The 15,406-nt window shown below is 42.5% G+C and overlaps 1 protein-coding gene across 4 annotated transcripts in view; it reads right to left on the bottom strand.

Moving 5' to 3' along the window:
- kif6 (kinesin family member 6) overlaps window positions 1-15,406 on the bottom strand; it is a 430,254-nt gene that overhangs the window by 301,043 nt on the left and 113,805 nt on the right. For all 4 annotated transcript variants that reach the window (XM_080192988.1, XM_080192989.1, XM_080192991.1 and 1 more), the window contains exons 8-9: window positions 14,359-14,502; window positions 5,996-6,082 (exon numbers count right to left, since the gene is read on the bottom strand). In XM_080192988.1, coding sequence (XP_080049114.1) covers window positions 5,996-6,082; window positions 14,359-14,502 — 231 coding nt within the window. The remainder of the gene's footprint in view (window positions 1-5,995; window positions 6,083-14,358; window positions 14,503-15,406) is intronic.

Raw genomic sequence — 15,406 nt, 5'->3', positions numbered from 1 at the left:
CTTGGAGCACAGCCTCTTTTGTAAGGTGTCTGTTTCCCACAGCCGTATACTTTAGTAAGGATTAAATGCCTTCAAACAAAAATAAGAGGAAAACAGATAAACGTAGGAATGTGCTGTGTATAATTCCTTCCTCCTTTTCAGTTATTCTGATCCATGTACCATTTTGTGGATCAGATAACACAAAATAATCACACTTCTTAATCTCTGTTAATGTTGCTTTAGATCCAGTTGCTGTATCATGTCTAAATGATTTGCAATTATTCCCCTTTGAGCGAAGGCTCAGCCAACATAGAACACAGAACAATACAGCGCAGAACAGGCCCTTCGGCCCACGATGTTGCGCCGACCAATTAAAAAAACAATGACCCTCTAACCTAAACCAATCCCTTTCCATCCATAAACCTATCCACTGATCTCTTAAACGCCCCCAAACTAGGCGCATCTACAACTGCAGCAGGCAGGGCATTCCAATCCCTCACCACCCTCTGGGTAAAGAACCTACCTCTGACATCTGTCCTATAACTACCACCCCTTAATTTAAAGCTATGCCCCCTCGTGCTAGCTTTCTCCATCCGAGGAAAAAGGCTATCACTGTCCACCCTATCTAAACCTCTAATCATCTTATATGTTTCAATAAGGTCCCCTCTTAGCCGCCTTCTTTCTAACGAAAACAACCCCAAATCCCTCAGTCTCTCCTCATAGGACCTTCCCTCCATACCAGGCAACATCCTGGTAAACCTCCTCTGCACCCTCTCCAATGCCTCCACATCCTTCCTATAATGTGGGGACCAGAACTGCACACAATACTCCAAGTGCGGACGCACCAGAGTTTTGTACAGTTGCAACATGACGTTGCGGCTCCTAAATTCAATCCCCCTACCAATAAACGCCAAGACACTGTGTGCCTTCTACTTGATTCCCAACTTTCAGGGATCTATGTACACATACACCTAGATCCCTCTGTTCATCAACACTATTCAGAGTCCTACCGGTAGCCCTATACTCTACACATCTGTTATTCCTGCCAAAGTGAATTACCTCACACTTTTCCGCATTAAACTCCATCTGCCACCTCTCGGCCCAGCTCTGCTACTTGTCCAAGTCTCTCTGTAAACTATGACACCCCTCTTCACTATCTACCACTCCTCCGACTTTGGTGTCATCAGCAAATTTACTGATCCACCCAACTATACCTTCATCCAGATCATTTATAAAAATTACAAACAGCAGTGGCCCCAAAACAGATCCCTGAGGCACACCACTTGTAACCGAACTCCGTGACGAATACTTTCCATCAACCACCACCCTCTGTCTCCTATCTGCTGGCCAATTCCTGATCCAATTAACTAAATCACCCCCAATCCCATACATCTGCATTTTCTGCAGAAGCCTTCCATGGTGAACCTTATCAAACGCCTTACGAAAGTCCATATATACCATGTCAACTGCCTTACCCCCATCCACCTCTTTGGTCACTTTCTCAAAAAACTCAATAAGGTTAGTAAGGCACGGCCTACCCTTCACAAAACTGTGCTGACTATCTCCAATCAATTCATTACTCTCCAAATAACTATAAATCCTATCCCTAATAATTTTTTCTAAAACTTTGCCTACAACAGAAGTAAGACTCACCGGTCTATAATTCCCGGGGAAGTCTCTGTTCCCCTTCTTAAACAATGGGACAACATTCGCTATCCTCCAATCCTCTGGCACTATACCTGTGACCAACGACGACCTGAAGATCAGAGCCAGAGGCTCTGCAATCACCTCTCTTGCCTCCCAGAGAATCCTAGGGTAAATCCCGTCTGGCCCAGGGGACTTATCTATTTTCAAACCCTCAAGAATATCTAGCACATCCTCCTTATCAACTGCAATACTATCCAGTTTACAACCCTGTAACCCAGTGTTCTCCACAGCTACATTTATGTCTCCCTGCGTGAATACCGAAGAGAAATATTGGTTCAATGCCTCTCCAATCTCTTCCGGTTCCACACATAACTTCCCACTGCTGTCTCTAACTGGCCCTAATCTTGCCCTAACCAATCTTCTGTTCTTAACATATCTATAGAACGCCTTAGGATTCTCCTTAATCCTATCAGCCAAAGTCTTCTCGTGTCCTCTTTTAGCTCTTCTTAACTCACTCTTTAACTCCCTCCTAGCCAATCTAAAGCTTTCCAGTGCACTACCTGAGCCCTCAAGTCTCATCCTGACATAAGCCTCCTTTTTCCTTTTAACCAGCGAAACAACTTTTTTAGTGCACCACGGTTCCCTTGCTCGACCATTTCCTCCTTGCCTGACAGGGACATACATATTAAGGACTCGCAGTAGCTGCTCCTTGAAAAAACTCCACATTTCGGACGTTCCCAGCCCCTGTAGTCTCCTAGTCCAACCTATGCTTCCTAATTCTCTCCTAATAGCCTCATAATTACCCTTCCCCCAGCTAAAACTACTATCCCGAGGTTCATGCCTATCCCTTTCCATCACTAAGGTGAACGTAACCGAATTGTGGTCACTATCACCAAAATGCACACCAACTTCCAAGTCTAACACCTGGTCTGGCTCATTTCCCAGCACCAAATCCAATATAGCCTCACCTCTAGTTGGTCTATCTACATACTGAGTCAAAAAACCTTCCTGCACGCTTTGTGCAAAAACTGACCCCTCTAATGAGCTAGAGCTATAGCTATTCCAATCAATATTAGTAAAGTTAAAGTCCCCCATAACAATTACCCTATTACTTTCACTCCTATCCAGGATTGTCTCCGCAATCCTTTCCTCAACCTCTCTAGAACTTTTAGGAGGTCTATAAAAGACTCCCAACAGGGTGACCTCTCCTCTCCTATTTCTAATCTCAGCCCATACTACCTCACAACCATTTGGAAGAAATATTAAGATAGCAATAGCACATAATGTACTTCGAGTGGAATACTTTAATGTCCATCACCAAGAATGGATTGGTACTACCACCACTGACCAAGCTGGCTAAATCTTGAATGAAACAGCTGCCAGACTGAGCTTGTAGTACATGGTGAGTGAACTAATATAAGGGAATAAGTTGCAGATGTTTACTTTCCGAGCAAGAGAGGATGATTGTCAGTCATCAATAATTATCATGTTGCTAAAAGAACGCCTGGGCTGAAAATTACTAGAATTAAGTTGCTGTGACGAGTTTAATTACCTCGAAAATGTACAGTTTCATGGAAGTTGAGAGAGGTTAAGCATGAGTTGCCATTTTTTGCAAGGTTCAGGCAGTCACAAATCAACCAGCAACTCATCGCTTTTTCATCATAAGTCGATGACTGGTTTCTGCATTATGTGCATCATTCAGCCATTATTTCCCCAGCAAAGTTTATTAAAATGTTTATAAAGATTTTGAGCAAAATACCATTATTACTTCAGAGGAGGCACGCGACATACTATCAGTTAAAATTTAGTGATCTCTTAAAAGGATCGCAACAAGAGTCATTTTGCCAGCAGACACACAACTGCAATTTACTGAAATTAGCAACATATCCACTCTGGTTTTACTGCGACATATACAACGCCAAAATTTCTTAAATAATCTAATGCATTCTTTCATTTCCAAACCACAAAATGAATGAGAAGACACTCAGGAAGATGTGTCTATTTTTGCACACTTCTCTACTTGTCTTTTAAATATATTTATGGGGTGACTTGATTGTGTGTTTATTTTAGAAAGCAAACCTCATAGTATTTTTTAAGCCTCCAATATAAAATATACATGAACAGTTGCCCAAATCCAATGCTGTATAATTCCCATATGTCTAGTGTTAGATCTTCTTTGCGGATTTGTAAAAATGATTGTCCAATAAAGAGAAGGTGCAAACATGTCACAGAACAATGTGTTGAGTTGAAGAAACCAGCTTTCACTTGTCTAGCACCTCAGATGGTTATAGCAGCTGGATTACTGGCATGTATCTCTCATTTAATTTAGTGAAGTCTCAAATACAATTAGCATGCAACAACACTGACTTTAGAAACATAGAAATTGGACCAGGAGGAGGTCATTTGGCCCTTCGAGCCTGCTCCACCATTCATTTTGATCATGGCTGATCATCCAACTCAACAGCCTGATCCCACCTTCCCCCCATATTCTTTGATTCCCTTCGCCTCAAGTGCTGTAACTAACTGCCGCTTAAAAACATTTAATATTTTGGCCTCAGCTACTTTCTGTGGTAGCGAATTTCACAGGCTGACCACTCTCAGGGCAAAGAAATGTCTCCTCATCTCTGTTCTAAACTGTCTACCCTGTATTTTCAGACTATGACCCCCTGGTTCTGGACACCCCAACTATCAGGAACATCATCCTCGCATCTACCCTGTCTAGGATGGGTAGAATTTTATAAGATTCCATGAGGTCCACCCTCATTCTTCTAAACTCCAGCAAATCCAATCCTCACTGACTCAATCTTTCCTCATATGCCAGTCTTGTCATTCCAGGAATCAGTCTGGTAAACCTTCTCTGCACTCCTTCCAGAGCAGTAATATTCTTCCTCAGATAAGGAGGCCAAAACTGCACACAATATTCAAAGTGGGGCCTCACCAAGGTCCAGCATAATTGTATCAAAACATCCCTGCCTCTGTTCTTCAATCCTCTCACTATGAAGGCCAACAAATCATTTCTTTGATTTGATCTATTATTGTCAGATGTATTGGGATCCAGTGAAAATTATTGTTTCTTGAGTGCTATACGGGCAAACATTGGTTGGTACATGTATCATTTCCCCGACACAGAAAGAAATTTTAAAAGATTAACAGCACAGGAGGCCATTTGGCCCTTTGTGCCCATGTGGAGTGCAAAACATCAATCTAGTCTAATCCCATCATCCATCCTTGATCCATAGCCTTGCAGGTTTAGGCACCTCAAATACATATTCAATGTTTTTTTTTACAACATAGGTTTATGCCACTACATTCTTTCAGGCAGGGAGTTCCAGACACCTGCACTCTCTGAGTGAAAGAATTACACTTCAACTCCCATCCAATTACATCAAATCTCTGTCCTCTAGTTATTGTCCTCTCTGCAAATGGAAATATGTCATTCCTGTCCATTCTAGGTCCCTCATTTATACACCTCAATTAAATTTGCCCTCAGCCTCCTCTGTTCAAAAGAAAACAAAGCCAGCTTATTTGATCTTTCTTCATTACTACAAGTAATCATTCTTGGCAACATCCTTGTAAATCTCTTCTGTACCTTCCCTGATGTGATCATGTCCTGCCTAGTACAGTGACCAGAACTGTACATAGTACTTTTGTTACTGTCTTATTAGTGTTTGCATAATCTCCCTGCTCTTGTAATGTCGGCCTCGGCAAATAAAGGCAAAATATCCAGCATGCCTTCTGATCATCTTATCAGGTTCTGGAGCTTGATCATTTGTTAGTGTCACGGAGGTGCATCTACAACACCGAGAGCTACCTGGACTGCATGTTTTTAGATCGACCATCTAAATAACCAATCAGGTGAATGGAGATATGCTTTTGATCTCTGGGACATTGAGACTGGTTTTGGAGGAAGTGTAACCAATACAGAACTGATAGCTGGCACTTCAACAGAATCAGGACCAATGTTCTGGCGCAGCAGCTAACGGGATGGTTCAAAGGCAACTTCACTGCAAGGCGGGAACCAGGACATAGCATCAGAAAGTCAAGGATTGGGAGGCATGGAGCACTAGCTGAGAAAAACAAACAGAAAGGCAGCAAGTGGGGTAGGAGTAAGAGGAAATGTGAAAAGGTGTGTCCTTTGCAAAATTTAGAAACCACACCTTCAGTCCCTTCATCCAGTAATTTGAAGCCCCAACACTTCTTTGTGGCACACCGCTCAATACAGAGCTAGAACAGAGCACCCAAACTCCCTGTGTGTACATTTCATAATGGCAACATCGGATTGACAAATTTACCTTCATAAGTTACTACCTCTCTCAGTTAAAATACAAATTATAAATAGCTTAAAAAGCAAATATCAGGCTTTACTTACCAATCTCGGATCAATTTCTTCATTGAGAATAGCTTCATTCTTGATAAGCGCAACTCTCTGTGCAAATCTGCATGTTGAAATCGATTCCTGCATTAGAGGAAAAAGATACTTAAATAATTGGTCATTCAAACCAAAGTCATTAGGTACACAAAAACAAGATCAGACCATTCAACTCCTGGATGCCAAAACACAGGTGATCTGTATCGCAACTCTATTTATTATTCTTAGTTTCGTAATCCTTAATACCATTTCCAAAGAATTATTAATATGCTTTAACAGTTTCAATTGGCCGAGATCTCTGAGCATTGTGGTGGACCGAGATCCAGAATTCAATTGTCCAATGTCATGGAACCATGGGAATCCCGACAGTGCAGAAGGAGGCCATTTGGCCCATCAAACCAGCATTGACCACAATTCCACCCAGGCTCTATCCCCATAACACCACATAATTACCCTGCCAATTCCCCTCCATGAAGGGGCAATTTAGCATGGCCAATCCACCTAACCCGCGCATCTTCGGACCGTGGGGAGAAATCGGAGCACGCAGAGGAAACCCATGCAGACACTGAAAGAACAGCACTGTGGGTGTACCTCCATCGACTGCACCGGTTAAATAAGGCAGCTCACCACCACCACTTCAGGGGCAATTTGGAATGGGCTATAAATGTTCACTTAGCCAGCAACACCTAGATCCGATGAATTAAAACAAACACAAAACATCAATTCAACATTTCCTTGTTTTCCACCAGCAATTCCCCAGACCAACTCTCCGGAGGACCATCACTAGCTTTAGTTACTCTCTTCCTCTGTAAATATTTGTAGAAACTCTGGATATCTGTTTTCTCTCATACTCTACTTCCTGCCACTTTTTTTAATCATTTGTTGCTGGCTCTTGAGATCTGACTAATCTTATGACTTACCATTAATCTTTGCAGTTTTGTACAGTGTTTCTTTCCATTTGATATTATCCCTACCTTGCTTATTTTGCCATGAATGGTGCAACATTCTCAAAGAGCCTTTCCTTCTCATTGGGATAAACTTTTGCTGAGAGTTATTAAATATCTCTTCTAAGGTATGCCAGTGTATCTCGACTGTTCTACCTTTTACCCAGTCCACTTTAGGTAGCTCTGCCTTAGTACGCTTATAGTTACCTTTATTCAAGTTTGAAACACTAGTCTTCGACTCACAATTCTCCCCTTCAAATAGAAAGCGAAATTCTATCATGTTATGATTGCTGTCACCTAGTGGTTCCTATTTCAGATTTAGCATAGCCTGGTTGGCTCTTGAGTGTACTGCTGTAAGAAATTATCCCGAATTCACTCAGTGGATGGAATTCTCCCATCTGGGACTAAATTTTGTGGCGGGACCAGGAACATGGTGTATTTCCTGCTGCAGAGGCTGGTGGGAAACAATGACCTCATTAATTATGCACCTGGTGAGTTTAACATCATATTCCATGGCAGAGCGGACATGATGGCGTCAGTCCCACCATCATATCTGGGTGCCATATTGAAAAGGTTGCCCAACATTACTGACCCACTGTTGAAGAAAAGAGATCATCCTCTTCCAGCTGAAGCTGGAAGATCCACCTTACGGATGTTCTCCCCATCTGCTGCAATGGTGTTCCAGGGTTGCTGGCGGCTTCAATCCTGAATTCCCAAGACCGTGTCAGGCACAGCACTGATGAGTCCCAACATCTGCATGCCACATTGTTCTGGATGTGTTCTGGACCAGCATGGTTTCCCATTGGCCTCATGGAGAATTCGGAATAGGGGGAAGATTCGAGTCAGGTCTTTATCTGCATCCTATTAGCAGGATGAAAATCAGCTCCATGTCAGCCTCCAGCATGTTTCCCAATCTCCACCAGCGAAGACCTCACATGAAACCGATTCTTAAACTGCCGAATTCACGGCTGTCCTGACTCTGAGTCGTAGCTCCTTGAGTCATAGCCACCTACTGCAAATGTGTTTGTGCTGGATCACACTCACATCCATCAGTCATCATATACAGCAGCCAGAATACATTACCTGCCCTGCCATCTTTGAATTATGGTGCAACACTTCTTTAACACCCCCCCCACCCCACTTCATTCCACAAATAGACACAGATTTTCAGCTTAACATGGATTGCAAAGCATATCTAAAGCTATAATGGTCTTGGTAACACAAAATCCCTTTAAGCACAAACTGGCTGTGATTAAATATACTCTCCACCCTGAACATAAGTGAATGTCTATGGATGTTTCCTCAAAATCCCTCCAGATGATTGTCAATGGTTTTCCACCCTCAGAAAATACGCTTTAAAATCTTCTTTCACAATAATGCTTTCTAATGCTTTAATTTCTCATTATCAATCATTAAAAAAATTGGATAGTGTTAAACATATCAATGCTTCTTAAATTTCACTATTAAATTGTTTGTGAAGTGTTTACTTGTGGTCTTTCCCCACCCCCAAATTTTAATAAAGGTGGTTTTCTGTTCAAAGCCACTTATACATATTAGTCATTACTATTCTTGACCAGTTTGCATTCAAAATTCCAGTCCAGGTTTTCCAAATGACGATCTTAAACAAAACTTCCACTCCACTTTTAACAACAAATCCAAGGTTCCCTCCATCTTGAGGATATCTTTGTCCTAACTGCTGTACAAACTGCTCATAATTGCTTTAACTCTTGATTCCCAGACTCTTATTAAATGGCATTAAACCTTTGATTTACCTCTAAAATCTGCTTTCCCACTTTAGCTCTGGTTACTGCAGCTATCTCTTTCACTCACAGCAGTTTGTCCGCTTCTCCCTTTGAATTGTCCTGTGAACAATATCTTGGTCTCTGTTCTCCTAACTTCAATTTTCTTAAGACATCTTTTCTGTCTCAATGCCCTGGTTATCTGAACTTCATCTGGTTCTTTGGGAAGTCTATCTCTTGGCAGCTCCCTTGCCCTGTCCAGTCTTTCTTCTCCTGGTGGAGTTGCGAGATGTTCACTCCCCAGTATACCATCTACATCTCTAAACAAATTCAGCTAAAAACTAAATTCAAAAGCTTACCTTAAAAAGCCCCTAGAAACTAAGCGATCACAGCTACCTCTAATAGCCTCTATTTACTCTTCATAGCCTCTCTAAGCACATTAGAAGAACAGTTTGAATTGAGTCAACCCTACACATTTAAATATCTCTGCCCAGCATGAATCTCACTACAGGTTTTACCATCCCCATCACATAAACATTGAATTCAACACATTTAAAATGAGATTTGAATTCTAATGTTTACCAGTACAAATATAAATTCCTGATAAGTACTTTGTTTTCCTAACATGAAATCTCCCCTCCGTCTGCACTTTATGAAGCTCCCCTCCGATCACATGCACATGCACACCATCTCCAACCCATGTTGGAGATAGACTGAGGTCTCAACTTGTTGGGCAGAGTGGAGAAATAGAATTTAATACTAATTAACTTCAAGCATTGCAAACAAGGATAGCATGGCTGCAGACTGATGTGGTGATATTTTTTGACTGGCTCCAGTAGGATTAGAAAAGTGACTTTATGGCATTTTTAAAACAAGTGGCACTATGCCACACTGCCCACTCCTCCACCACCACTTTGAGCTTTGATCCCTGTTCAGCCTATCTGCATCTGTAACTATTCAATGATTTTAAAGATCACTTAACTGCGGCACAAAAAAACTTATTTTATAATACACCCTGTTAATGTTATATCTGCTTTTATTATTGTAGTGGATATAAACTATGTTAAATTATTATTTGCAAAGTTAGTATAAATCTTTTTCTATAAAATAAATTCAAATTTGTAAGGAGAAACCATTTCCTGTGGCAGATAGCTCAATAACAAGAGGACACTAATTTGCCTTGACAGAAGAATCATTGGGGATGCAGGGAGAAGAAAAAAATACACAGTGCCTTTTTATGATTTAGAATACATGGCTTGATAGGCTGGTAAAGGGGAATTGAATAACTATCAGAAGTGGAAAAAGCTACAACGAAATACACAGTTGAAATAATTGGATGGCTTTTTCAAAGGAAGGGCAAAGGCATGATAGTCTAGATAGGCACTTAAAGAAGGACACAGCAAATCCAGGAGCTGGCTGATTGCCACCATTGTTACAATGAGGTTCTGCCAAAAAAGTCAAAGGAATTCAGTACATAAGTTACATTATGCAGCATTTGACTGAATGTAGTAGTACCAAGGAGCCCTCGCAAAACTGCAGTCAATGGGAATTAGGGGGAAACTCTCCACTCCACTCGTGTCATAACTGGCACAAAAGAAGATGATTGTGGTTGCTGGAGGTCAACCATCTCAATTCCAGGACATCACTGCAGATGTTCCTCAGGGTAGTGTCCTCATCCCAAACATCTGTAGCTGTTTCAACTATGACCTTGGGGATGTTCACTGATAATTACGCAATGTTTAGCACTATTTGTGATTTCACAGAGAACAGTCCATGTCTAAATGCAGCAAGGCCTGGACAATATCCAGGCTTGGACTGACAAGTCCAAGTAACATTTGTGCTACACAAATACCAGACAATGACCATCTTCAACAAGAGAGAATCTAACCATTGCAGCTTGACATTCAACGGCATTAACATCACTGCAGCACCCACTATCAACACCTGGAGGTTACCATTGACTGAAAATTGAACTGGACTAGCCATATAAATACTGTGGCTACAGGACCAGGTTAAAGGCTAGGAATCCTGTGGCACGTTTTTCAAACTGGAGGTCTGTGACCAGCAGTGTGCCTCAGGGGTCAGTGCTAGGTCCACTGTTATTTGTCATTTATATTAATGATCTGGGTGAGAATATAGGAGGCATGGTTAGTAAGTTTGCCGATGACACCAAGATTGGTGGCATAGTGGACAGTGAAGAAAATTATCTCCAACTGCAATGGGATCTTGATCAATTGGGCCAGTGGGCTGATGAAAGGCAAATACAGTTTAATTTAGACAAATACAAGGTGATGCATTTTGGTAAACTGAATCAGGGCAGGACTTACTCAGTTAATGGTAGGGCATTGGGGTGAGTTACAGAACAAAGAAATCTAGGGGTACACGTTCATAGCTCCTTGAAAGTGGAGTCACAGGTAGACAGAGTGCTGAAGAAGGCATTCGACATGCTTGGTTTCATCAGTCAGAACACTGAATACAGGCATTGGAATGTCTTGTTGAAGTTGTACAAAACATTGGTAAGGCCACACTTGGCATACTGTGTGCAATTCTAGTCACCCTATTATAGAAATGATATTATTAAACTAGAAAGAGTGCAGAAAAGATTTATTAGGAACCTTCCAGAACTTGATGGATTGAGTTATAAAGAGAGGCTGGATAGACTGGGACTTTTTTCCCCTGGAGCAGAGGGGTGATCTTATAGAGGTCTATAAAATAATGAGGGGGACAGATCAGCTAGATAGTCAATATCTTTTCCCAAAGGTAAGGGAGTCTCAAACTAGAGGGCATAGGTTTAAGGTGAGAGGGAAGAGATACAAAAATGTCCAGAGGGGCAATTTTTTCACACAGAGAGTGGTAAATGTCTGGAAAAAGCTGCCAGAGGTAGTAGTAGGAGGCGGGTACAATTTTGTCTTTTAAAAAGCATTTCGACAGTTACATGGGTATGATGGCTTTAGAGGGATATGGGCCAAATATGGGCGATTGGGACTAGCTTAGGAGTTTTTTAAAGAAAGGGCAGCATGGACAAGTTGGGCCGAAGGGCCTGTTTCCATGCTGTAAGCGTCTATGACTCTAACTAACTTACCTCCAGGTTCCCCAAAACTTATCCACCACCTACAAAACAAAAGTCAGGGGTGCAATGGAATACTCTCCACTTGACTGGATGAATGCAGCTCAAATACTCAAGAAGCTTCATAACATCCAGCAGCCCACTAGATTGACATCCTATCCACAAACGTTCACTCCTTCACCAGTGACGCGCAGTAGCAGCAGTATGTACCACCAAGGTGCACTGCAGGAACTTATCAACACTCCTTAGACAGCATGTTCCAAATCCACAACTGCTACCACGTAGAAGTAGGGGGACAGCAAACGCATAGGAACACCACCACCTAAAAGTTCCCATCCAAACCACTCACCAATCCAACTTGGAAATAAAGTGCTGTTCCTTCACTGTTGCTGAAACTCCCTCCCCACAGAACTAAGGGTATACCCACAGCACATGGACTGCAGCAATCCAAGAAGGCACATCACCACCATTTTCTCAAGAGCAATTGCGGATGGGCAATAAATTCTGGCCGAGCCGCTGACGCTCACGACCCTTAAACAAATAGAGTCTAACTTAGCAATGGTGAATGCAAGATTAAATTATCTTTTCTCTTCCAAAGTGAAATGCCCTTGAGATACATTCCAGAACTAAATTGGCGTAGGTGATAACAGCTTCACATTGACTGAAAACTTGATGAATGATTAATAATATATAAAAAATATCTTCTAGCAAGCACCCATTTAGTGTATCCCTCTTCTATTAATATCTATTTCATGTGTCACTACTTAACCTTTCTTTTGAATTGATTTGCATCTATTTCGACGCCATTGATCATCAATAAGCTTATCACAACCAGACAGCTCAATGCCAATGAATTTTAGAATATGGAACTAGGGGCCCGATTTTACCATTGCAATGGGCATGAAAATGTGGTAAAGTCAGGTGTGAGGCCATAAACGCAATCCGCACCCATGTCCGCACAGATGGCCATTTTATCGAGACCCGGGAATGGCTGCGATCCGATTCGCACCCGAAACGGGCGCAACGACGATTTGTATGTATTTGCATGCATTTCAATTGAATTAATGAACTGCCTGCCCAACTTTATCAGCATTTCCACCTTTATCATAGCATTAGCCAATCCAGAATCGCGCTGAAATGGACATGCTGAATAAAAGTCTGAATCAAGTGCTCCAACTGCTGAAGAGATGAGTTCAGAGCCTCCGACAACTTTCTGACGCAGATCAATGATTGGGGGCGGGGGTGGATCAGATCATTCTCTGGTGGGGGGGTGGTCAGATCTATCTTGGGGGGCGGGGGGGGAGCAGGTGGTGAGGCCAGATCATTCTCTGGAGGAGTGGGGGGGAGCAAGGGGGGAGTGAGGCCAGATCATTCTTTGGGGTGGGGGAGAGGCCAGATCATTCTCTGGGTCGGGGGGCAGATGGATCTCTGGGGGTTGGGGGGGTGTAAGATGGATCTCTGGTAGGGAGGACATGGAGGGAGCAGGGGGTGCGCTGCCACTCTATGGGCAATCAGTGAGGGGGAAGGGGGTGGGTGTTGTGATCAGTCTGTGTAGCGAGGGGGTGGGTGGATAAGGAGGACAGTGATGACTGTGGGGGCCATTGCTCCTGCTTATCGCTCCCAGGCCACTTTCTTTGCTTTCTGCAGCCCGGGAGCGATGTGACAGCAGCTCGTTTTTCCATGTTAGTTTCTAACTGCACATGCACAGTTCAGAGCTCCAATCGTTTCGGCTGCGCTAAGCCCCACCCACAGTGCAATTCAGACCCACAATTTTATTTTCAGGCTTAGTGCATATCGGGATGCCTCGGAACAGATTTCCAAGTCAGATCTGAATTGCACCCAGATTCAGCACTTAGAATGAAAATGGTAAAACCAGGCCCTAGATGGATCTGGAAAAATAAGATTGATATCAATTAAGCACAATTAAGATATGATTTCAATTAGTAAACTATTGCATTTAGCATAGCATAATAAATCACATTCTGGGGGAGGTGAGGGTGGAATCTAATACACAAAAATTGCAAAGAAAATTTCTCATATTCTTAGAATCATACAGTCATGGAATCATAGAATCCCTACAGTACTGAAGGAGGCCATTGGGCCCATCAAGTCTGCACCAACACAATCCTACCCAGGCCCTATTCCCATAACCCCGCACATTTACCCTGTTAATCCCCTGACACTAGGGTCAATTTAGCATGGTCAATCAACCTAACCCACACATCTTTAGATTGTGGGAGGAAACCCATGCAGACTCGGGGAAAACGTGCAAACTCCGCACAGACATTGACCCAAAACTGGAATTGCATCTGGGTCCCTGGCATTGTGAGGCAGCAGTGCTAACCACTATGCCACCGTGCCAAGTCAGGAATAGTCCTAGGAAAATCTTTTCAGATACTCTTTTGCAGTAGAACAAGTTCATGATCATGAAGAACAAACTTTGGGCATATGCCAACAGTACCTTCTTTACCCACAGGATGAACAACAACCAAAGCGGGTTGTGAAGTTATATTTCTTGCTTCAAAAATATGAAGTCACATGGATCAAAGGCCTGCCTGCAAACCTATTTTCTGAACTCTATATAGAATTGGAATGAAAACGTCATGAACATGCCTCCAGATTCCTCTTATCCACAGATAATGTTGCAATCATAGTTGTCATACAGTTTCCTCCCAGACTGTCCCTCAGAACAGATGTCATCATCGAGTTTCGATAAGGAATGTGTGCACGATTCTTTTCTGCAAGTGCGATAATAACCTGGAATTAAGAACATAAGAACATAAGAACATAAGAAATAGGAGCAGGAGTAGGCCATCTGGCCCTTCGAGCCTGCCCCGCCATTCAATAAGATCATGGCTGATCTATCGTGGCTCAGTTCCACTTTCCCGCCCTCTCCCCATAACCCTTAATCCCCTCTCTTATCAAAAACCCATCAACCCGCTTCTTAAAAATATTTAGCGAGGCAGCCTCCACCACTTCAACGGGCAGAGAATTCCAGAGATTCACCACCCTTTGAGTGAAGAAGTTCCTCCTCAACTCCGTTCTGAACTGCCCCCCCTTTATCTTGAGGCTGTGCCCCCTAGTCCTACTGTCTTTTTTGAGCGGGAAGAGTCTTTCCACCTCTATCCTATCAACAAACAATTTCAAATTTGCGCCTTAATGCATAGAATCAACAAACATATTCACAGGAGGAAATTGGAAAAGGCAAGTTGCTTTTTTGTCATATTTCTGTCTGTCAGTTTATTTTAAGACTGGTTCCATTTTGTGCCAGAAAAGGATGATACATGTAACATTGGCACAGTGCAAGCCTTGATAGAGAAGGAAAGACTATCAATCAAATGCAGCAATAATGAAGACTCGTGTCACAAAGTAATCGGGTGACACTTAACATCAGTAGCTTGATGTAAAAAAGTCAGAAGGAAATGTCAAGCTCAGGAGAAAGTTATGAGAAATACCTGTACAAATGAGATTATCTGACTGTGACAGTCCTCAGTTAGAGGCAGCTTCCCTAGCAGAAAGATTCAGCACATCTACGCTACGACAATGGATGAATGAACACCGCTCAAGAATCACCAGGCAAGACTGTTCTCTTCCTGTTGGGGAACACTTAGAATCAAAGAACCCTACAGTGCAGAAAGAGGCCCTTCAGCCCATCGAGTCT

The sequence above is a fragment of the Carcharhinus amblyrhynchos genome, chromosome 7, assembly GCF_965287045.1.
Source record: "Carcharhinus amblyrhynchos chromosome 7, sCarAmb.v2.hapA, whole genome shotgun sequence".
In the NCBI taxonomy this organism is placed as follows: Eukaryota; Metazoa; Chordata; class Chondrichthyes; order Carcharhiniformes; family Carcharhinidae; genus Carcharhinus; species Carcharhinus amblyrhynchos.
Note: the sequence above shows the minus strand (reverse complement) of the source record. Positions and strands in the feature narration are given on the sequence as shown.